General features: G+C 43.4%; 2 protein-coding genes across 3 annotated transcripts in view; both read right to left on the bottom strand.

The window, feature by feature from the left end:
* Positions 1–5,582, bottom strand: part of LOC139405256 (zinc finger protein 79-like) — a 7,883-nt gene extending 2,301 nt beyond the window's left edge. Inside the window, exon 1 of the mRNA XM_071147701.1 lies at positions 5,197–5,582. Coding sequence (XP_071003802.1) covers positions 5,197–5,582 — 386 coding nt within the window. The remainder of the gene's footprint in view (positions 1–5,196) is intronic.
* Positions 1–20,649, bottom strand: part of LOC139405247 (zinc finger protein 625-like) — a 25,965-nt gene extending 5,316 nt beyond the window's left edge. The window contains exons 1-2 of one of the 2 annotated variants that reach the window (XM_071147686.1): positions 20,223–20,649; positions 8,818–8,935 (exon numbers count right to left, since the gene is read on the bottom strand). In XM_071147686.1, coding sequence (XP_071003787.1) covers positions 8,818–8,935; positions 20,223–20,619 — 515 coding nt within the window. In that variant the 5' untranslated portion in view covers positions 20,620–20,649. Of the gene's footprint in view, positions 1–8,168; positions 8,936–14,133; positions 14,450–20,222 lie in introns of those variants that run through there. The other variant, XM_071147687.1, reaches the window with a different exon arrangement.

Genomic DNA, 20,649 nt, shown 5'->3' with positions numbered 1-20,649 from the left:
ATCCAACAGAACGACATCCAGAGATCCAGAACAGTCAGCTGAGAGAATCCCAGGAGCTCAGCCAGAGAGCTAAGCTGAGATATACAACACAGGTCCCATCCAACAGAACGACATCCAGAGATCCAGAACAGTCAGCTGAGAGAATCCCAGGAGCTCAGCCAGAGAGCTAAGCTGAGATATACTACAACACACAGGGCCTGTAAACCCTGCAGCATCCGAACTTAATCAGACACCTCCTGAACATCATCTGGAATCGAGTGAATCATTTAGTTGGATTCGTTTAGTTGGATTCGTTGAGTTGGATTCGTTTAGTTGGATTCGTTTTGTTGGATTCGTTTAGTTGGATTCATTTTCATATTATCACACCGATCTCGACAAACCATTTCTGTATGGACCTGGATTTGTGCACTGGGGGGCATGTTCATGATGAAACAGGAAAGGGCCTTCCCATAACTGTTGCCACAAAGATGAAAGCACAGAATCTCCTAGATAAGATAAGGGGCCTAGCCCGAACCATGAAAAACAGCCCGAGACCATTATTCCTCCTCCACCAAACTTTACAGTTGGCACTATGCATTAGGGCAGGTAACGTTCTCCTGGAATCCGCCAAACCCAGAATCTTCCGTCGGACTTCCAGATGGTGTAGCGTGATTCATCACTCCAGAGAAGGCGTTTCCACTGCCCCAGAGTCCAATGGCGACGAGCTTTACACCACTCCAGCCGACGCTTGGCATTAAGCATGGTGATCTTAGGCTTGTGTGTGGCTTCTCAGCCATGGAAACCCATTTCATGAAGCTTCCAGAGGCAGTTTGGAACTCGGTAGTGAGTGTTGCAACCAAGGACAGACGATTTTAACACGCTAAGCACTTCAGCACTTGGCGGTCCCGTTCTGTGTGCTTGCATGACCTACCACTTTGCGGCTAAGCCGTTGTTGATCCTACACGTTTCCACTTCACAATAACAAAACTTACAGTTGACCGGGGCAGCTCTAGCAGGGCAGAAATTTGACAAACTGACTTGTTGGAAAGGTGGCTTCCAATGACTGAGCCACGTTGAAAGTCAAGTCCTGAACTCTTCAGTAAGGCCATTCTACTGTCATTGGGTGTCTATGGAGATTGCATGGCCGTGTGCTTGATTTTATACACCTGTCAGCAACGGGTGTAGCTGAAATAGCCGAATCCACTCATTTGAAGGGGCGTCCACATACTTTTGCATATATAGTGTAATTTCAATGCACTTTTATGATTCAAGAGAAGAGCCTTCAACTATTAAGGTGCTTTTTTTGAGCTCTCCTAGCTTTGCAGTTGAGGAACTGAAGCAAGCCCAATAAGGTGCTTTTTTTGAGCTCTCCTAGCTTTGCAGTTGAGGAACTGAAGCAAGCCCAATAAGGTGCTTTTTTTTGAGCTCTCCTAGCTTTGCAGTTGAGGAACTGAAGCAAGCCCAATATGGTGCTTTTTTTGAGCTCTCCTAGCTTTGCAGTTGAGGAACTGAAGCAAGCCCAATTATCGTTTTTTGTTTGGAACACAGCCCTGCTTCCCCACCAACACACAATTACTGTTGTTGTTGCCACAATCCAAAAAACATTCCATTATAAATCGGAATCTGGGTCAGGTGGGCGTCATTTGAATGCTTATTAAATTGCCAAAATGGATAAGCTATAGACTACGATTTTACAGTGTTAGGCTTTCACAAGGCACTTCAGACAAACAGATTGTCATTTTTCTTCACACTACAAGAAACATAGGCTCATTCTGTTCAGGACAACACAGGGTGCGTTTACGGACATATTCAATCAATCCCTATTCCAGTCTGTTGTCCCCACATGCTTCAAGAGGGCCACCATTGTTCCTGTACCCAAGAAAGCTAAGGTAACTGAGCTAAACGACTACCGCCCCGTAGCACTCACTTCTGTCATCATGAAGTGCTTTAAGAGACTAGTCAAGGAGCATATCACCTCCACCTTACCTGACACCCTACCTGACACCCTACCTGACACCCTTCCTGACACCCTAGACCATAGAGTCCATAGACGATGCAATCGCCATCACACTGCCCTATCCCATCTAGACCAGAGGAATACCTATGTACGAATGCTGTTCATTGACTACAGCTCAGCATTCAACACCATAGTACCCTCCAAACTCATCATTAAGCTCGAGTCCCTGGGTCTTGACCCCGTCCTCTGCAACTGGGTCCTGGACTTCCTGACGGGCCACCCCCAGGTGGTGAAGGTAGGAAACAACATCTCCACTCCGCTGATCATCAACACTGGGTGCGTTCCCAGCCCCCTCATGTACTCCCTTGTTCACCCACGACTGAGTGGCCATGCACGCCTCCAACTCAATCATCAAGTTTGCAGACGACACAACAGTGGTAGGCTTGATGACCAACAATGACGAGACTGCCTACAGTAGAGGTTGACCGATTAATCGTAATGGCCGATTAATTAGGGCCGATTTCAAGTTTTCATAACAATCGGAAATCGGTATTTTTGGAGACCGATTTGGCTGGTTTTTTTTACACCTTTATTTAACTAGGCAAGTCAGTTAAGAACACATTCTTATTTTCAATGACGGCCTAGGAACGGTGGGTTAACTGCCTTGTTCAGGGGCAGAACGACAGATGCTTCCCTTGTCAGCTCGGGGATTCAATCTTGCAACCTTACGGTTAACTAGTCCAATGCTCTAACCACCTGCCTCACATTGCACTCCACGAGGAGCCTGTCTGTTACGTGAATGCAGTAAGAAGCCAAGGTAAGCTGCTAGCTAGCATTAAACTTATCTTATAAAAAACAATCAATCAATCAATCATAATCACTAGTTAACTACACATGGTTGATGATATTACTAGTTTATCTAGCGTGACCTGATATAATCGATGCAGTGCGCATTCGCAAAAAAGTACTGTCTTTGCTCCAACGTGTACCTAACCATAAACATCAAGGGTCAGGGTATATGCAATAGTTTGGGCTGCCTGGCTCGTTGCGAACTGTGTGAAGACTATTTATTCCTAACAAAGAGAGCCAACTTCGCCAAACCGGGGATAATTTAACAAAAGCGCAAGTCAATATTAACCAGGTGAAATTGTGTCACTTCTCTTGCGTTCATTGCACGCAGAGTCAAGGGTATATGCAACAGTTTGGCCCGCCTGGCTCGTGGCGAACTAATTTGTCAGAATTTTACGTAACTATGACATAACATTGAAGGTTGTTACAATGTAACAGGAATATTTAGACTGAGGGATGCCCCCCGTCAGATAATACGGAACGGTTCCATATTTAACTGAAAGAATAAACGTTTCGACCATATTAATGATCTAAGGCTCGTATTTCTGTGTGTTATCATGTTATAACTAAGTCTATGATTTGATAGAGCAGTCTGACTGAGCGGTGGTAGGCAGCAGCAGGCTCGTAAGCATTCAATCAAACAGCGCTTTCGTGCGTTTTGCCAGCAGCTCTTCGCAATGCTTCAAGCATTGAGCTGTTTATGACTTCAAGCCTATCAACTCCCGAGATTAGGCTGGTGTAACCGATGTGAAATGGCTAGCTACGTCACTCGCTCTGAGACTTGGAGTAGTCGTTCCCCTTGCTCTGCAAGGGCCGCGGCTTTTGTGGAGCGATGGGTAATGCTGCTTCGAGGGTGGCTGTTGTCGATGTGTTCCTGGTTCAACTGCACTGTCCACAACCATAGGGCTCTCCAGAGGGTGGTGCGGTCTGCACAACGCATCACTGGGGGAAAACTACCTGCCCTCCAGGACACCTTCAACAACCGATGTCACAGGAAGGCAAAAAAAGATAATCAAGGACAACAACCACCCGAGCCACTGCCTGTTCACCCCTCTATCATCCAGAAGGCGAGATCAGTACAGGTGCATCAAAGCTGGGACCGAGAGTCTGAAAAATAGCTTCTATCTCAAGGCCATCAGACTGTTAAACAGCCATCACTAGCACAGAGAGGCGGCTGCCTATCTACAGACTTGATATCATTGGCCACTTTAATAAATGGAACACTAGTCACTTTAATAATTCCACTTTAATTAATAATGTTTACTGCTAACCATGTGTATGTGACCAATACAATTTGATTGGATTATAATGCCATCCTTGTAACTGTGGATCAAACATACGGCTCATAAACCTTGATATTGTAAATGATGTGAAGTGAACAATTAGGACTCACTGCTGTGTCGTTTGCTTCTATGACATCGACGCGGTATTTCTTATAATCCTCAACATTTCATCTTTCAGACAGCATTGACCCCTCTTGATTTACAGCATTCCACTCAAGACAACATCAACTCCTCTTGATTTACAGCATTCCACTCAAGACAACATCAACTCCTCTTGATTTACAGCATTCCACTCAGACAACATCAACTCCTCTTGATTTACAGCATTCCACTCAGACAACCACTAATGTGCAGAAGTAGCCCCATTAGCGGGAGGGAGGGAGGGGGGGATCTTCTTGTTACGCTCCAGTTTATAACGGCTGTCAGTCGAAACCCACACAGCAGAGAAAGTGAGTTCTGACGTCATGTATAGCGTGTTACTGTACAGCCACTGAGCTCTGACGTCATGTATAGCATGTCACTGTACAGCCACTGAGCTCTGACGTCATGTATAGCGTGTTACTGTACAGCCACTGAGCTCTGACGTCATGTATAGCGTGTTACTATACAGCAGCTGAGCTCTGACATCATGTATAGCGTGTTACTGTACATCCACTGAGCTCTGACATCATGTATAGCGTGTTACTGTACAGCCACTGAGCTCTGACGTCATGTATAGCGTGACCAAATCTGCCATTTTCAACCCATAAACTGGATGACATATGGGCTGTGAGTGATGGAAAGGGCTACATCTCTTATCCACAATAACTTTTTTAATCAAATAGATTTAAATGCCTTTAATGATTTGATGTCTTTCTATCAAATCAATGATTCACTTTTTTTTCCCAAATCAAAGGTTGTGAAAGTAGACCAGACCAGTTTAGAATATTAAGCACTGGTTCTGAGGTTTCTATGACAACCCATGAAAAAAGTTATTGCAGATCAGAGATGTAAATGCATTTTTTACGTCTTGATGTGATTCTATCAAATCAACACATCGATGCAAATCAAAGGTTGTAAAAGTAGGCATTTAATATAATGTGAATATATTTTAATGATTGTAAATAAAACCAACTTTACTTCGATTACTTACTGATGTCAATCAAATCTCCTGTCTCCTCTTCTTCTTCTTTCACTGTGACAGTTATCTCTCCCTCCACTCCAAAAACTGCATCCTCCTCCTCCTCTTTTTTTACATCACAGATATACATATCTTTGGTAACATCCCCCTCCTCTTTCACTCCGAACTCTCTTTTGTCTTCATTCACTCTAACGTCCATCTCTTCTTCTTTCACAGTAACAGCCTCACCCTCTACTTCTATTTTAACAGTCTCTTCTTCTTTCACAGTAACAGCCTCGTCCTCTACTTCTATTTTAACTGCGACATCATCCTCTTCATCCTCCTCTTTCACCAGAGTTTCTTTCTCCGTCCATCCGACCTCCTCTTTAGTATGGCAGTATCTTAGTGCGCTCATGGTCGAGGAAGTTAGCTAGCTAGTTAGCATTAGCGATTAGACTAGTGATAGGCAAATTTAACCAACCAGCTAGCGAACAACGTAAATATGAAATGAAATTGGGTAACTGGTAGACGTGTGTTTATAACACAATGGCTAATATACACCGAAATAGTATAAAGACCTTGAATATTTCGGCGAGGTGGCTAACTGTTGTTGAAGTGTCCCGTCCCCGTCAACTAGATTATACGTCACGCAAGTAGTATCGCGAGAAAAACAAACATCGCCAACTGCTGACTAGAGTGGATAACGCAGTTACGGAAATTATTTTATTTTCAGACAAAAAGTTTATTATAGAAGTCAATATTATATGGAAACGTACAAAGAGAAGCATGTTTTGATTCATTAGTGCAGATTTTTATTGGGTGAGAATTTAAATACTAGACTACTGCACATCTGCATTTAAGATAATTTCATATTAATTCGCCAAAACATATATTATAATTAACAAATATGTCCATACTGCTCCTACATGGTGTAACAATACATCATGTAGATGTAGATGTATATAATGAACAGACTTGGCTGCTCCTACATGGTGTAACAATACATCATGTAGATGTACACTACCAGTCAAATAGTTGACACACCTGCTCATTCCAGGGTTTTTCTTTCTTTCGACTCTTTTCTACATTGTATAATAGTGAAGACATCAAAACAATAAAATAACACACATGGAAACATGTAGTAACCAAAAAAAAGTGTTAAACCAATCAAAATATATTTTATATTTGAGATTCTTCAAAGTAGCCACCCACTTTGCCTTGATGACAGCTTTGACAGCTTTGATGACATTGGGGTTTTACAGACGTGGTTCATATGATGTACCCAAAGACTAATGAATACTTGCTATGTCCTCATTGGGGTTTTACAGACGTGTTTCATACGTCTTATTTATACACTTTGGTAATATTTATGAAATATATATTGTTATATTTGGTAGCACTTATTTGTTTTTCCTTTGCCTCCAACCCCTTTCGATGTGTGTTCCACACATCGAATGTGGGAGGGGCTAGGTCTACATAATGGTGCACATTTTTTTTTTTTAATCACAAAAGCTCTGACGAAAGACCGTGAGGCCGATACGTAAAAGCTTATTAAATATCAGTGATACTATCAAGAGCAGTGATACTATCAAGAGCAGTGATACTATCAAGAGCAGTGATACTATCAATATCAGTGATACCATCAAGAGCAGTGATACCATCAGGAGCAGTGATACTATCAATATCAGTGATACCATCAAGAGCAGTGATACTATCAAGAGCAGTGATACTACCAAGAGCAGTGATACTACCAAGAGCAGTGATACCATCAGGAGCAGTGATACTATCAATATCAGTGATACCATCAAGAGCAGTGATACTATCAAGAGCAGTGATACTACCAAGAGCAGTGATACTACCAAGAGCAGTGATACGATCAAGAGCAGTGATACTATCAAGAGCAGTGATACTACCAAGAGCAGTGATACTACCAAGAGCAGTGATACGATCAAGAGCAGTGTGCGGTTTCCTTTTTCCTTCATCGTGTTCAAGTGTTGCCCTGCAAATTAGATTACTCAGATGTGTGAGTGTCTTTTGAATTTAATATAATATACATCTTCAAATTAGTGGATTTGTTTATTTCAGCCACACCCATTGTTGACAGTTGTATAAAAATCAAGCACACAGCCTTGCAATCTCCATAGACAAACATCGGCCTTACTGAAGAGCTCAGTGACTTTCAATGTGGCACCGTCATAGGATGCCACCTTTCTATCAAGTCAGTTTGTCAAATTTCTGCCCCGGTCAACCGTAAGTGCTGTTATTGTGAAGTGGAAACTTCTTGTAGCAACAATGGCTCAGCCGCGAAGTAGTAGGGGAGTACTGAAGCACGTAGCGCGTAAAAATCCTCTGTCCTCGGTTGCAACACTCACTACCAAGTTCCAAACTGCCTCCAGGAAGCAACGTCAACAAGAACTGTTCGTCGGGAGCTTCATGAAATGGGTTTCCATGGATGAGTAGTCGACCACAAGCCTAAAATCACCATGTGCAATGCCAATGGTCGGCTGGAGTGGTGTAAAGCTCACCGCCATTAGACTCTGGATCAGTGGAAACACATTCTCTGGAGTGATGATTCACGCTTCACCATCTGGCAGTCCGACAGATGAGTCTGGGTTTGGTGGATGCCAGGAGAATGCTACCTGTCCCAATGCATGGAGCCAAAGTTTGGTGGGGGAGGAATAATGGTGTGGGATTGTTTTTCATGGTTCGGGTTATGCCCCTTAGTTCCAGTGAAGGGAAATCTTAATGCTACAGCCTACAATGACTTTCTAGATGATTCTATGCTTCCATCGTTGTGGCAACAGTTATGGGAAAAGGCCCTTTCCTGATTCAGCAAGACAATGCTCCCATGCACAAAGCGAGGCCCATACAGAAATGGTTTGTCGAGATCGGTGTGGAAAAACTTGACTGGCCTGCACAGAGCCCTGACCTCAACCCCATCGAACATCGCCTATTTTGGTTTCATATAAACAATATGATTTCAAAACACACACATTTCCAGTCAAAAACATAAGTCAGAACACAGCCTCTCTATTCTCTCATGGGATTTCAGGTCCTCTGACTGGGAAAATGTTTTTCCACAATGAGAGCAGTGGAAAGGCTTCTCTCCTGAATGTGTTCTTTCATGTGATTTCAGGTGCTCCAACTGGCTAAAACGCTTTTCACATTGGGAGCAGTGGTAAGGCATCTCTCCTCTGTGTGTCCACTCATGCGAATTCAGACTCCCTAACCAGGTAAAACTCTTTCCACATTGGGAGCAGTGGTAAGGCTTCTCTCCAGAGTGTATTCTGTTATGTATTTTCAGGTTCCCTACCTGGGTGAAACTCTTCTCACACTGAGAACATTGGTAAGGCTTTTCTCCTGTGTGTGTCCTCTCATGACTTTTTAGATCCCCTGATCGTGAAAATCTCTTTTCACATTGGGGGCAGTGGTAAGGCTTTTCTCCTGTGTGTGTCCTCTCATGCTCTTTTAAGTGTCCTAACCGGGTAAAACTTTTTCCACACTGGGAACATTGGAATGGCTTTTCTCCAGAGTGTAGTTTCTCATGCCTTTTCAGGTTAACTAACACGGTAAAACTCTTTTCACACTGGGAACATTGGAAAGGCTTTTCTCCTGTGTGTGTTCTCTCATGCTGTTTTAGGTACCCTAACCAGGTAAAACTCTTTCCACAGTGGGAGCAGTGATGCTGTCTTGCTGGTTTGGGCGTCTCTGGGTCTGGTTCCCCTGAAGGACTCTTCCCGCTGTCAGAGTGAGCGTCTGGTCTCTCTCCTGCCAAAGACAAGGTATTTAGTTAAATATAGACCTGAATGAAACCTCCACATTATAAAACTCTTCCCATGAGGTTAAATCCAGACTAGATCCCTCAATAAAATACAGAGCGTGTAGTTAAACAGAGACCTGAATGATAAAACTGACAAAACTGTCTTCCTATTAGGTTTGATTTCCCAGAATTCCCAGGCTTTTCAGAAATCCTGGTTTGGAGGATTCCGGATTTCCTGCTTATTCGCTAATGATTCTGGGCATCTTGGAAAATTGGGGAAAGTGACCAGATATTTATAATCCTACTGCCTTTGAGGTTTAATCCAGACTAGATCCCTCAATAACCTGAAGGTCAGAACATTTGAGATCAGATTTTCAGAACATTTCCAATTTCCGTCATAATAAATATTGCTGCAAGCAGCAATGTAACAGGATATTATAGTACTATAGTAAAGTATTACAGTATATTATAGTACTATAGGTCCAGGCTGAAAGAGACCGTTGCATGGAAGTATTATACATATATTATAGTACTATAGTAAAGTATTACAGTATATTAGAGTACTATAGTAAAGTATTACAGTATATTATAGTACTATAGGTCCAGGCTGAAAGAGACCGTTGCATGGAAGTATTATACATATATTATAGTACTATAGTAAAGTATTACAGTATATTAGAGTACTATAGTAAAGTATTACAGTATATTATAGTACTATAGGTCCAGGCTGAAAGAGACCGTTGCATGGAAGTATTATACATATATTATAGTACTATAGTAAAGTATTACAGTATATTAGAGTACTATAGTAAAGTATTACAGTATATTATAGTACTATAGGTCCAGGCTGAAAGAGACCGTTGCATGGAAGTATTATACATATATTATAGTACTATAGTAAAGTATTACAGTATATTATAGTACTATAGGTCCAGGCTGAAAGAGACCTTTGCATGGAAGCATTAAATATCCTCCCTTGTGGACTCCTAACAATTCAAAACACTTCAATGGATCAAGTTTCAAGTTGATTAAGAGAAGAGAAGTGGAGTTATTAGGGTTTAATAGAAAACACTTTTAATGTTTTACAAAGATGCATTTTACTACTGCTACCACCACCGCTACTACTACTACCACTACCACTGCTAATACTACCACTACTACTACTACTGCTACTACCATTACTGCTACTACTGCCACTTCTATTGCTACTACCGCTACTACCATTATTGCTGCTATTACTGCTACCACTACTACTACTCCTCAACTACTAGTGCTAATTCTACTACTCAACTACTAGTGCTATTACTACCACCACAACTACTACTACCACCACAACTACTACTACTACTCAACTACTAGTGCTACTACTACAACTACTCAACTACTAGTGCTACTACTACTACTATCATTACTGCTGCTACTACTACTAATACTACTACTGCCACTTCTATTGCTACTGTAACTAACATTACTGCTGCTACTACTAATACTACTACTGCCACTTCTATTGCTACTGTAACTAACATTACTGCTGCTACTACTAATACTACTACTGCCACTTCTATTGCTACTGCTACTAACATTACTGCTGCTACTACCACAAACATTACTGCTGCTACTACTACTCCTACCACTACTACTATTACTGCTACTACCACTACCACTACTACTACTGCTTCCGCTACTACAACTACTGCTTCCACTATCACTGCAGCTACTACTGCTAACACTACTACCGCTACCACAACTACTGCTAACACTACTACCGATACCACAACTACTGCTAACACTACTACCGCTACCACAACTACTGCTAACACTACTACCGATACCACAACTACTACTAACACTACCACCGCTACCACAACTACTGCTAACACTACTACCGCTACCACAACTACTGCTAACACTACCACCGCTACCACAACTACTGCTAACACTACTACCGATACCACAACTACTGCTAACACTACTACCGCTACCACAACTACTGCTAAAACTACTACTGCAGCTACGACTACTACCGCTACCACAGCTACTACTACTACTATCGCTACTGCTACTACCATTACTGCTGCTACTACTAATACTACTACTGCCACTTCTATTGCTACTGCTACTACCATTACTGCTGCTACTACTAATACTTCTATTGCTACTGCTACTACCATTACTGCTACTACTACTAATACTGTTACTACCACTACTGCTACCACTACTTCCACCACTACTACTGCTATCACTATTACCTCTACCACCGCTATTACCACTACCACCGCTACTACCACTACTACTGTTTCTACCACTACTACTGCTTCCACACTACCACCGCTACCACAACTACTGCTAACACTACTACCGCTACCACAACTACTGCTAACACTACTACTGCAGCTACTACTACTACGACTACTACTGCAGCTACTACTACTACCACTACTACTGTAGCTACTACTACTACAGCTACCACTACTACTGTAGCTACTACTACTACCGCTATCCAAACTACTGCAGCTACTACGACTACCGCAGCTACCACAGCTACTACTACCACCACTACTGCAGCTACTACTACTACAGCTACCACCACTACTGTAGCTACTACTACTACCGCTACCACTACTACTACCATTACCACTACTACTGCTACCACTACTACAGCTACTACCACTACTACTGCAACTACTACTATTGCTACCACTACTACTACTACTACCACTACCACTACCACAACCACTACTACTGCTACTACTACCGATACTACCGCAACTACTACCACCACTACTGCTGCTACCGCTACCACAACTCCTACCACAACTACTACCGCTACCACAACCACTACTACTGATACTACTGCTACTACTACCACCACTACAGCTACTGCTGCTACTGCTGCTACCGTTACTACTACTACTACTGCTTCTGTTACTATTACTACCACCACAGCTACTATATCTACTTCTACTCAAATAAAAAGTTAATAGTCAAATGCGCTAAATACAATAGATGTAGACCTTACAGTGAAATGGCTACTTACAGTAGTGGCTACAACCGCTACCACCGCTAATACTACTACTGCAGCCACTACTACTACTGCTACCACAACTACAACCGCTTCCACCGCTAATACTACTACAGCAGCCACTACTACTACCGCTACCACAACTACAACCGCTAATACTACTACTGCAGCCACTACTACTACCGCTACCACAACCGCTACCACCGCTAATGCTACTACTGCAGCCACTACTACTACCGCTACCACAACCGCTACCACCGCTAATACTACTACTGCAGCCACTACTACTACTGCTACCACAACTAACCGCTACCACCGCTAATACTAATACTGCAGCCACTACTACTACCGCTACCACAACCGCTACCACCGCTAATGCTACTACTGCAGCCACTACTGCAGCCACTACTACTACTGCTACCACAACTACAACCGCTACCACCGCTAATACTACTACTGCAGCCACTACTACTACTGTTACCACAACTACTGCCGCTACCAATACTACTACCACAACTATTACTACCACCACTAATGCTACTACTGCAGCCACTACTACTACTACCACAACTATTACTGCTACCGCTACCACTACTACTACCATTTCTACTACTGCTACTACCACCACTACTGCTACTATTACTACTGCTACTACTGCTGCTCAAATAAAATTGTATTTGTCACATGCGCTAAATACAACACCTTACAGTGAAATGGCTACTTACAGTAGTGGTACCCCTGTATATAACCCCCACATTGACTCTGTACCGGTACCCCCTGTATATAGCCTCCACATTGACTCTGTACTGGTACACCCTGTATATAGCCTCCACATTGACTCTGTACTGGTACCCCCTGTATACAGCCTCCACATTGACTCTGTACTGGTACCCCCTGTATATAGCCTCCACATTGACTCTGTACTGGTACACCCTGTATATAGCTTCCACATTGACTCTGTACTGGTACCCCCTGTATATAACCTCCACATTGACTCTGTACTGGTACCTCCTCTATATAGCCTCCACATTGACTCTGTACTGGTACCCCCTGTATATAACCTCCACATTGACTCTGTACTGGTACCTCCTCTATATAGCCTCCACATTGACTCTGTACTGGTACCCCCTGTATATAGCCTCCACATTGACTCTGTACTGGTACCTCCTGTATATAGCCTCCACATTGACTCTGTACTGGTACACCCTGTATATAGCCTCCACATTGACTCTGTACTGGTACCCCCTGTATATAGCCTCCACATTGACTCTGTACTGGTACCCCCTGTATATAGCCTCCACATTGACTCTGTACTGGTACCCCCTGTATATAGCCTCCACATTGACTCTGTACTGGTACCCCCTGTATACAGCCTCCACATTGACTCTGTACTGGTACCCCCTGTATATAGCCTCCACATTGACTCTGTACTGGTACACCCTGTATATAGCTTCCACATTGACTCTGTACTGGTACCCCCTGTATATAACCTCCACATTGACTCTGTACTGGTACCTCCTCTATATAGCCTCCACATTGACTCTGTACTGGTACCCCCTGTATATAACCTCCACATTGACTCTGTACTGGTACCTCCTCTATATAGCCTCCACATTGACTCTGTACTGGTACCCCCTGTATATAGCCTCCACATTGACTCTGTACTGGTACCTCCTGTATATAGCCTCCACATTGACTCTGTACTGGTACACCCTGTATATAGCCTCCACATTGACTCTGTACTGGTACCCCATGTATATAGCCTCCACATTGACTCTGTACTGGTACCCCCTGTATATAGCCTCCACATTGACTCTGTACTGGTACCCCCTGTATATAGCCTCCACATTGACTCTGTACTGGTACCCCCTGTATATAGCCTCCACATTGACTCTGTACTGGTACCCCCTGTATATAGCCTCCACATTGACTCTGTACTGGTATTTCGTCCTGCTATTATTATTTACTGCTGCTCTTTTAATGCATTTGATCCATTGTTTACGTTTTGTTGTTGGCCCGCTCTTTAATGGTATACACACACCTTACATTGTAGCATTAACAATTCCTACAGTAAAGAACAACATGTTCAAGTATAAAACGTCAATAGAACGAACGCCCCTTGAAAACCACACATTAGTTCAACAACTGCAGAGTTTTGCCCGTTTCTAAGATAGTACTACTCACTGGCGTTAATCAACTCTCCCGTGTCCTTTTCCTCTTTCGATGTGCCATTTATCTCTCCCTCGTTCATTCCTCCAAAAACGGCATCCTCCTCTTTATCTTCCTCCTCTTTCACTCTGAACGCGTCTTCCTCTTCTTTCACGGTAACGTCTTTCTCTTCTTCTTTCACTGTAACAGCCTCACCCTCTACTTTTACGGTGACATCCTCTTCTTCCTTCTCCTCTTTCACGACAATGTTCAGCCACATGCCTTTCTCCGTCCAGCAGACCTCCTCTCCTTTTGCAGGAGGAGAGTAGCTTAGGGAGCTCATGGTCGGAGATGTTAGCTGGCTAACGTAACTAGTTCGCATGAGCGATTAGCCTAACTTAACCAGCCAGCTGACTAACAACGTAAATATGAAATTAAATGGGGCAACTAGATACGACAGAAGTGTATTCAACGCAGACTGGTTGATGCACCGAAAGTGTCTAAAGAGCTTGACTGTTTCGGGTATTTTGGCTAGCAAGATAACGAGGTGGATAACTAGCTGTTGTTATCGAGGAAGCGTCCCGTCCACTAGATTACGCGTCACACTGAAAGCATCGCCTGAAAGACACATCGCCATCTGCTGACTGGAGTGGGTAACGCAGTTGAGAAGAACGTGTATTTTTATATTTGCATGTTGTATTTAAACGCAACATGCAAAAACAGTTCATATGAGGAAATCAGTCAATTGAAATAAATTCATTAGGCCCTAATCTATGGCTTTCACAGGGCAAAGGCCCTAATCTATGGCTTTCACAGGGCAAAGGCCCTAATCTATGGCTTTCACAGGGCAAAGGCCCTAATCTATGGCTTTCACAGGGCAAAGGCCCTAATCTATGGCTTTCACAGGGCAAAGGCCCTAATCTATGGTTTTCACAGGGCAAAGGCCCTAATCTATGGCTTTCACAGGGCAAAGGCCCTAATCTATGGCTTTCACAGGGCAAAGGCCCTAATCTATGGCTTTCACAGGGCAAAGGCCCTAATCTATGGCTTTCACAGGGCAAAGGCCCTAATCTATGGCTTTCACAGGGCAAAGGCCCTAATCTATGGTTTTCACAGGGCAAAGGCCCTAATCTATGGCTTTCACAGGGCAAAGGCCCTAATCTATGGCTTTCACAGGGCAAAGGCCCTAATCTATGGCTTTCACAGGGCAAAGGCCCTAATCTATGGCTTTCACAGGGCAAAGGCCCTAATCTATGGCTTTCACAGGCCATAGGCCTGTAAACAAATTTGTGCACAACAAATCAAATGTTATTTGTCACATGCACTGAATGCAACAGGTGTAGCCACCTTACAGTGAAATGCTTACTGACAAGCCCCTAACCAACAATTCAGTAAAAAAATAATAAGAAGAAATAAGAATAAGAAATAGAAGTAACAAGTTATTAAAGAGCAGCAGTAAATTAATAATAGCGGGGCTATATACATGGGGTACCGGTACAGAGTCAATGTGCGGGGGCACCGGTGTTGAGGTAATTGAGGTAATATGTACATGTAGTTATCAAAGTGACTATGCATAGATGCTAACAGAGAGTAGCAGCAGTGTAGAAGATGGTGGGGGCAATGCAAATAGTCTGGGTAGCCATTCGAATAGATGTTTTTAGGGCCTTCCTCTGACACCGCCTGGTATAGAGATCGTGGATTGCAGGAAACTTGGCCCCGGTGATGTACTGGGTCGTGCGCACTTCCCTCTGCAGTGTCTTGCGGTCGGAGGCCGAGAAGTTGCCATACCAGGCAGTGATGAAACCCGTCAGGATGCTCTCGATGGTGCAGCTGTAAAACCTTTTGAGGATCTGAGGACCCATGCCAAATATTTTACATTTGAGAGAAATAAGCTTTTTGTGCGTATGGGAAATTTCAGGGATCTTTTATTTCAGCTCATGAAACTTGGGACCAACATTTTACATGTTGCATTTATATTTTTGTTCAGTGTATAAAACATAATGTAGATGTATATAATGAACAGACTAGGTCTATACTGCTCCTACATGGTGTAACAATACATCATGTAGATGTATGTAATTAACGTTCAATCGTGGCATTCCACATTTGAATATATATGTTTTATTAATCAAACATTTTTACAATCAGCACCTGTGTTTTCTATGACATGATGGACCTATGGGGCATTCATGTGCTCCTGGGAAGTGGGAAACTGGGAAGCCCAACATGGTGGACCTATGGGGCATTCATGTGCTCCTGGGAAGTGGGAATCTGGGAAGTCCAACATGGTGGACCTATGGGGCATTCATGTGCTCCTGGGAAGTGGGAATCTGGGAAGTCCAACATGGTGGACCTATGGGGCATTCATGTGCTCCTGGGAAGTGAGAAACTGGGAAGCCCAACGTGGTGGACCTATGGGGCATTCATGTGCTCCTGGGAAGTGGGAATCTGGGAAGTCCAACATGGTGGACCTATGGGGCATTCATGTGCTCCTGGGAAGTGGGAATCTGGGAAGCCCAACATGATTGTGGTTCAAGTGCTTTTGAAGTCAGACCAATTCTTCAACTAATACGATTTTAGTTGGCTTGATAAGATAAGCTAACATTGCTGATAATAAAGTTACCTACTTAAAATAACTGTCCACTGTTTCCAGATTTCTATGAAATATGACCCATAAATAAGTACAATATGAGTTAAATAGTTTTCCTTCCCAAAAAAAGTGTAAATAAGTTAAAAGGCAGCTTTTCTGTGTTGGAATGGTGTGTGGCGTACAACAACAACAACAACAACAACATCAACAGAACGTCGTGTGGCGTTTAAAGGTCATAAAAAAATATTCATGCAAGTAGACTGCTGATTGGACAGCTCATCCTCTCTGACAGTGGTTCCCAACTCCAGTCCTCCAGTACGCCCCAACAGCACACATTTTATGTGACTCCGGGCACCTGATTCTACATGTCAACTAATCATCAACCCCTCCAACACTCTACTCAGCAACTTTGACACCAAAGCCCCATATACTACCCACCACTGCGACCAGTACGCTCTCGTTGACCAGTGAGCTATATCTCACTGGTCACCAAAGCAACACCCACCCGTAGCACGCGCTCCAGCAGGTATATCTCACTGGTCACCATAGCAGCACCCACACGTAGCACGCGCTCCAGCAGGTATATCTCACTGGTCACCATAGCAGCACCCACCCGTAGCACGCGCTCCAGCAGGTATATCTCACTGGTCACCAAAGCAACACCCACCCGTAGCACGCGCTCCAGCAGGTAGATTTCACTGGTCACCAAAGCAGCACCCACCCGTAGCACGCGCTCCAGCAGGTATATCTCACTGGTCACCAAAGCAGCACCCACCCGTAGCACGCGCTCCAGCAGGTATATCTCACTGGTCACCAAAGCAGCACCCACCCGTAGCACGCGCTCCAGCAGGTATATCTCACTGGTCACCAAAGCAGCACCCACCCGTAGCACGCGCTCCAGCAGGTATATCTCACTGGTCACCAAAGCAGCACCCACTCGTAGCACGGGCTCCAGCAGGTATATCTCACTGGTCACCAAAGCAGCACCCACCCGTAGCACGCGCTCCAGCAGGTATATCTCACTGGTCACCATAGCAACACCCACCCGTAGCACACGCTCCAGCAGGTAGATTTCACTGGTCACCAAAGCAGCACCCACCCGTAGCACACGCTCCAGCAGGTAGATTTCACTGGTCACCATAGCAGCTCCCACCCATAGCACGCGCTCCAGCAGGTATATCTCACTGGTCACCATAGCAGCAGCCACCCATAGCACGCGCTCCAGCAGGTATATCTCACTGGTCACCATAGCAACACCCACCCGTAGCACGTGCTCCAGCAGGTATATCTCACTGGTCACCACGCGCTCCAGCAGGTATATCTCATTGGTCAACACACGCTCTAGCAGGTATATCTCACTGGTCACCCCCAAAGCAGCACGCGCTCCAGCAGGTATATCTCACTGGTCACCATAGCAACACCCACCCGTAGCACGTGCTCCAGCAGGTATATCTCACTGGTCACCACGCGCTCCAGCAGGTATATCTCACTGGTCAACACACGCTCTAGCAGGTATATCTCACTGGTCACCCCCAAAGCAGCACGCGCTCCAGCAGGTATATCTCACTGGTCATCCCCAAAGCAGCACGCGCTCCAGCAGGTATATCTCACTGGTCACCCCCCAAAAAATGGGAAAAATGTGTTCTACGTGTTCTGTGTGTTGAGTTTGTTCTATGTGTTCTGTGTGTTCTATGTGTTCTATGTGTTCTATGTGTTCTGTGTGTTCTATGTGTTGTGTGTGTTCTATGTGTTGTGTGAGTTCTATGTGTTCTGTCTGTTCTGTGTGTTCTGTGTGTTCTATGTGTTCTGTGTGTTCTATGTGTTCTGTGTGTTGTATGTGTTCTGTGTGTTGTATGTGTTCTGTGTGTTGTATGTGTTCTGTGTTGTACGTTCTATGTGTTCTGTGTGTTCTGTGTGTTCTGTGTGTTATATATACCTGGTTAAATATATATATTTTTTTAAATAAATCAATAAAAAACAGCCTTTATTATTACCACCAACTGTCTGATTCAGGACATTTGGTTGGAATGTTGCCTTTCAGTTTATTTTCAAATGATGAAGAGGACAGAATCAAGATGAGGAAGGATCATTTTGATCTGGATTAAATGTTTTTATATATATATATAAATAAGGTTATTTAATTTACACAATAAGGCAGGTGAATTTGTGAATTATCATGATTAACACAAGGGCTGTTGTTAGTGTGTTATTCACCATAATCCACAGGTTTGAGTGCCTTATTGCATTTATGAAACAAAGTCATTGTTTTATATAACAAACGTACATCTGTCTCATAAACATTCATACCATTTATAGGTTTGTGCATAAAACAGTCAGATCACAATATTGATTTCAGTCCGAGAAGTCTGCACTTTTCATTTGCCCCCCGGGCCAATTGTAACAGTCGCTGTGGGGTCAAATGTAACACCGAAAATGTTTAACTAAATAAATTTAATTAACTTCAAAACCATTCATGTTAATGAATTATCATAGACATATGTAATGATTTCGCTAGAAATGTACGTAACCAATATTTACAGTAGCAGCCCTGTTTTTTGCATTGCCATTCAGATCCTCTCAAACCATCTGTCTGACGGCCATCAGATCTGTTTAGAACTTCGTTCAACTTGTTTGGCTTCTACACGACCCCAAGGCTGGTTAACGTTATTATATGATCGTTCAACTTGTCTGGCTTCTACACGACCCCAAGGCTAGCTAAAGTTGGTATATGATCATTCATGTATAATTTATACTATCCTAAAGTTAAAATCACTAGTTGTTTTCATAATTTGGCTGCTTGACTTAGGGCAATGTTAACACTGAGTTGGGGGCAATTGTAACAAGGTGTTAACCAACCCGGCTGTCATGACAACACCTCTTGTGCTTAGCAAGACAACAATAGTGGAACATGTCAATCATGTTTATGTATAACTTTAGTCCGTCCCCACCCGGGCGCGAACCAGGGACCCTCTGCATACATCAACAACAGTTACCCAAGAAGCATCGTTACCCATCGCTCCACAAAAACCACGGCCCTTGCAGAGCAAAGGGGAACTACTACTTCAAGGTCTCAGAGCAAGTGACGTCACCGATTGAAACGCTATTTAGCGCGCACCACTAACTAAGCTAGCCGTTTCACATCCGTTACATTTAGTCAATGTAGGGCAGCAAAATGCAGACTTCAGGGCAGCAAAATGCAGACTTTCATTAGTCACTGTAGAAAGATTTATACAAATGCCCTCTGGAAACCATATAGTTGACTAGAACTATGGGGTTGTCCTGTCTAGCCGCTTTTTTTTTTTACAGGAATGGGAGACGGATTGTTGATATCGATTTTATGAATTGTGTATGTGTAGGTAATATAATGGGAATACTTTTAATCCATTAACGTTTGGTGGGTTGACCCCACTCTTTGTACCTTTAACAATTCCTACAATACAAAACAACATAGTCAAGTGTAGAATACTCTTTTAAAAAACAGACATTAGTTCAACAACTACAGAATTTGTGGCCCTATTTGTAAGATGGTACTTACTGGTGTTAATCAGATTTCCAGTCTTCTCTAATTCTCCCTCTTCCTCATCCAATGTGACAGTAATCTCCCCTTCTTCCTTAACTCCAAACACTTCTTCCACTGTGACCGTCAACTCTCCCTCCTCCTCTTTCACTCCAAACACTGCAGCCTGCTGCTCCTCCTTCACTCTGAAAGCTTCTTCTTCTTTTACAGTAACATCCTCTTCTTTCACTGTAACGTCTTTCTCTTCTTCTTTCACTGTAACAGCCTCATCCTCTACTTCTTGTTTAACTGTGACATCCTCCTCCTCTTTCACGAGAGCTTCTTTCTCCGTCCAGCAGACCTCCTCTTCTTTAACAGGAGGAGAGTAGCTTAGTGAACTCATGGTCGGGATGTTAGTTAGCTGGTTAGCATTCATGATTAGCCAGGTGCTACTTCTGATTTAACC

Source organism: Oncorhynchus clarkii, unplaced genomic scaffold (assembly GCF_045791955.1).
Source record: "Oncorhynchus clarkii lewisi isolate Uvic-CL-2024 unplaced genomic scaffold, UVic_Ocla_1.0 unplaced_contig_6271_pilon_pilon, whole genome shotgun sequence".
Lineage (NCBI taxonomy): Eukaryota > Metazoa > Chordata > Actinopteri > Salmoniformes > Salmonidae > Oncorhynchus > Oncorhynchus clarkii.
The sequence above is the reverse complement of the archived record's forward strand: the minus strand, read 5'-3'. Positions and strand labels throughout refer to the sequence as shown.